Here is a 4,475-nt window from a genome sequence, read left to right on the forward strand (position 1 = left end):
TTGTATTGTATTATACTAGGAAATATTATACAATTTAATTAGATTATTCTACTATATTTAAAACTACCCCCCTTCATATAGAACTTGTTATTTGCATCCTTTTGTTCAATTTAAATTAATTAAAAATTATCTTCATGATGCAATAAATATGATTGCTGATTATACGATATTAGAATAAAAAGTTCTTAAAGTTTTTTCATACCTAATTTATTCTCACTATTTAGGGGCACCCACTTGACTTACTATAATTTATGTGTAAATAATATTAATATCTATACAAACTCTTGATGGAAAAATGCTTACACAATAATTTTTTGTCTTTAAAAGAGACTTTTTTTTTTATTATGTAACTTTGGATCAACATGGTTGTTTCTACAAATATCCGTCATTTCACTTTCATTCATAACTGATAGAAAGGACCTCAAACATGTTCCAATAGTTGTGATAACGTTTGTTAATTTAATAACCAATATTTTTAATAATATAACACCAATAGTTGTGACTTTAAAGTTGTTAGTGTTGATCATGAGTATTCATTATTAAATGAAATGTATACTTCAAATCTAAAAAACAATAAATCATGTGTTGCCAGGTCAACACATTAATAACCAATATTTCTAATAATATAACACCAATAGTTGTGACTTTAAAGTTGTTAGTGTTGATCATGAGTATTCATTATTAAATGAAATGCATACTTCAAATCTAAAATACAATAAATCATGTGTTGCCACATCAACACATTAATAAAAAAAATGACTTGGTACAATACTATTAACTATTATATTTTGGAGAAGTTTTGAACACCTCAACTGAAAAACATGTTGATGTGACATCATATTTAATGATGTGACTTCATATTTAATGATGTGACTTTAAAATCTTAATTATAAGTAATAGACTTATCAAATAGACTAGCCTATATAAAAAATATATATATCTTTGAAATTATCACATAAATTTCTTTAAAAACATAAAAAAAATTTTAAATTATCATATATATATTTTTTAAAAGTAAATTTAAAATGATGAAGTCATAAATATTCTCCCCTAACTTATTTAGATACAAAGAGCTTTATTGTTTAATCATAAGAAAGAGAAGTGAATAGAAAAGCTGTAAAATAATTTTTGGGCTGTTTCTGGATTATACTGTGTGAGAATTTTTATGTTTTTTTTGCATAACTTTTTGGATCAAACTCTAAGATCCATCATCAGAATGTAAATTGAGAGCTGAAAGAGAAAAATGATAAATTACAGGCCAAAAAAGATTAAAATAGAAAGGGGAGAGATGAAAGAACACTAATACTATTTTAATCCTCTTTGATCTGCAATTTATCATTTTTCTTCTAAATTTGATCAAAAAATTGATAGAAAAAAAAAATCTCACACAGTAAACCAGAAACAGCACAAGAATTCAGCATGGTCTGTAGAAATTTAATGTGTCTGATGTAAAATAATTATCGCTTTTCTCTCAATGGGAAATAAGTGGATTAAAAACTAATTGACCAGGGATGAAACGAATGTATAAATTAAAAAAATATAAATGTTGTACAACGATCCTTTGCCTGTATCGAACACTCTTGCAGGTAAGGAGCTCAGAATATTCAGTAGTTATAATCTTTCTTCTTCCTTGTACCCCACTTTTTTGTCTCCTCAGACAGAACTCACCTTGTATTAATATACATAAAACACACTAGTATACAATTTAGAAATACAAAACCAGCTAACGGTTAACGGAAGGCAAAATCTCATATTTCCGTGCAAGTACAGAGGAATAGGCAGAGAGCAGGGTCTTGTTGAACCGTTGTAAAGAAGGCTTGACGTTTTGCCCATCGAGATACACCCTTTTTGTCTCCTCCCATCCTTTCCTGTTAATGGAATCCGGGTCTCTAAGAACGGGATCATTCCTTTCATACTCTGCAAACAGAGAGCTCTCTTCTGGAAGGATTTTGTACTCAAGATATGTCAATCCTAACTTGGTGGCAGGTTGTCCATAATAAGTAGCAGAAGCCCAATCAGTACCCAAAGGCACAATCTGTATAAACACAGAGCCAGGTCTCATGAACAGAAAATGTGTCATGGCGGCACCATGAACTCCCACCATAACATCACATGAGTTTAAGGCTCGAAACATATCTACCATCTCTGTGTTTCTTTTGGGATTCAGTATTTCTACCTCGAACCCAATTTTTTCCCCCAATTTAACAATTGCCTTCTGGTTCATCATTTCCCTTGATTTCTGCCTTGAAATTATTACCAATTTGAGCTTTGCCAGCTGAGAAACATTGGGGAGGCCAGAGGCCTTTAAGGAGGATGAGTGTTCTTCGTCTGTGCTCTGTTTTTGAGGCATGGAACTCAATCTAGGGGCATAGGCCTTGCTCAGAAGTGCCCTGAAATCTCCAATGCTTTTACCATCTTTCATGAGCTCTGGATTTACAGTCAATTCGTCATGTATGTTGAGGCCAACTATCATCTCTGGAAAACAGTGGACCCGCTTATCATTGCTAAAATCGATGACTGGATAATTGGTGAGCTGGGTAACAATCTCTGCATATTTTGTCATCCACCAATTATGGTATTCAAGAATCACAAATACCACTTGTCCATGGAGATGCTGCGATGTTATGTAGAGCGGAATCAAACCGTCATTGAACTCATGGTAAACATTGCCTGTGTATCCCCCTGTGGAGAAAACTATGGCAGGCACATCATGCTGGACTTGGCAGGCATCACCATTGTCATCCCCTGTTTTGAGGGTGATTTCATCTATGGTGTTCATGGTGCTCTGTTCCCATTTGCGTGTATAAGGTCTGATTTTCTCCTGAACTAGTTTATGATTGTGGGTGTGAACAGAAATGGAGGCAGTTTCAGTGTGGGTTCTCACATCTCCTCTCAGATAGCAAACGTCTGTTCTGTAGCGAGAACGGTCACAGCACAGAATTCCTTTGCCATGTCCACCAGAGGCATTCTTTCCTCCTACATCTGCCACCACAAATCACATCATTTCAAGTTAATTTCTTCCTAGGTCACACTCAAAACTTGAATCTAAGCAGAAAGAAAGAGGAGTGTTCTTTTTACCATTGATAAGGGAAGAGCAGCTGAGAGCATCAAGCTCAGACTTCTTCTTCTTCTGCTGCTGTGTTATCTCCAAATGATGATTATGAAGGGCTATATGAGTCTGCAAGTTTGTATTTGCATAGAACATGCCTCCTTTATTAGCATCTACAGCAAGAAACAAGAATTTTTTGGATTCATATCAGTATAAAATCAAGAACCCATTAGCCAACAAAATGTTAAAAAACAAAAAAACAGGACCGAATGTCTTATGGGCAATAATTGAGCTTACAGAGATCAGCAATGGGGTTAATGAAGCTTATGCAGACAAAAGTCAAAGCATAAGAAAGCAAGAAAATGCCCAGAATCAATTTGAAACTAGGCCTCGCTTTAATCACTTGAAATTCCATCTCCAATGAATCATGAATTGCCTGCCCTGTTTCCAATTCCTCCACACCTGCAACTCTGTTCATTCGACCCATTTCAAAAGTGTTTCTTAGAACATGAACAAAACAAAAAATACCAGAGATCACAACTGAAGAACAGAAACGAGTAGAATGAGAATGAGAATGAGAATACTGTAACGCGTGAATTTTATTGAGCTGAAGAAAGTGATTCCAACTGTCACCAGACCGACAGAACGCGTGAGAGGAAAGGGAAATGAAAAGCCGCCAGATTTGAAGAGCCCTTACAACAATTATCCCCATTAAAATAAATGATCTTCCCTTTTAGAAATTTCCAAACAGAAACTTCCAAACCAAAGAGATCCGTTGGACTGGGAAACGTGAGGAAATATGTCAGGCTGCAAATTGCAGATGAAGTCCGTTGTGCAGACCCACACGCAAGTACGAGTCAGACATTAATCTTTCAGAGTAAATAAATAAAAGCAAAGGAATTTGCGTCCAGGTTTCCACTTGCTTTGAATCTTCAGCTAAACACGGCAACAACGCTGTTTAATCAATAATTTAGGAGGGGATTCCTATTTGATGGAATGTCAAAGGGTTTTTAGCACTTTGAAGCCAAATCCAACTGTAGCTTAGCTCTCAAGAAATAAATATTAAAATGGCGTGACAAGTCAGAAACAACATACGGTCTGAGTCCATAGATGCTATAAACACCTGCCTGAAAATCGCAGAGATTTCATAAGAAAATTTCAATAGGCGCAGTAATTTTGGTCATAATCCGTGGAAATGAGATATGAAAGTGCGTCATCCAAGGCCTTTGTCTGAATAAATACCGTATCCAACGGTCGCATTCTTTTTGCTCGTTTCAACGACTATTTTAATTTGATGGCCGTCTAAAGGTTTGTGGCCATTCTAAATAAATACTTGTAGATCAATCTATTGGAATATTATTTTGATTATCGCATAATATATTGAAGGAAATTGCCATCTATTTATAATTATTATTATTATTTTTAT

The 4,475-nt window shown here is 34.7% G+C and overlaps 1 protein-coding gene across 1 annotated transcript; it reads right to left on the reverse strand.

The window, feature by feature from the left end:
* Positions 1-1,501: 1,501 nt before the first annotated feature.
* LOC131033356 (xylan glycosyltransferase MUCI21) lies at positions 1,502-4,235 on the reverse strand. Its single transcript, XM_057964568.2, has 4 exons — positions 3,634-4,235; positions 3,347-3,519; positions 3,079-3,222; positions 1,502-2,982 (listed from the first exon to the last, which is right to left on the reverse strand). Exons 1-4 carry the CDS (start codon positions 3,759-3,761, stop codon positions 1,724-1,726), a joined length of 1,704 nt encoding a protein of 567 aa, XP_057820551.2. The 5' UTR covers positions 3,762-4,235; the 3' UTR covers positions 1,502-1,723.
* Between the last annotated feature and the right edge of the window lie 240 nt (positions 4,236-4,475).

This window comes from Cryptomeria japonica, chromosome 10, assembly GCF_030272615.1.
Source record: "Cryptomeria japonica chromosome 10, Sugi_1.0, whole genome shotgun sequence".
Classification (NCBI taxonomy): Eukaryota; Viridiplantae; Streptophyta; class Pinopsida; order Cupressales; family Cupressaceae; genus Cryptomeria; species Cryptomeria japonica.

Coding starts and splice junctions, on each gene's coding strand:
- LOC131033356 (XM_057964568.2), bottom strand. CDS start 3,761: ATGGGGATAATTGTTGTAAGGGCTCTTCAAATCTGGCGGCTTTTCATT. Junction 3,520..3,633: donor AATAAAATTCACGCGTTACA/GTATTCTCATTC, acceptor TCGAATGAACAG/AGTTGCAGGTGTGGAGGAAT. Junction 2,983..3,078: donor CTGCTCTTCCCTTATCAATG/GTAAAAAGAACA, acceptor TTGTGGTGGCAG/ATGTAGGAGGAAAGAATGCC.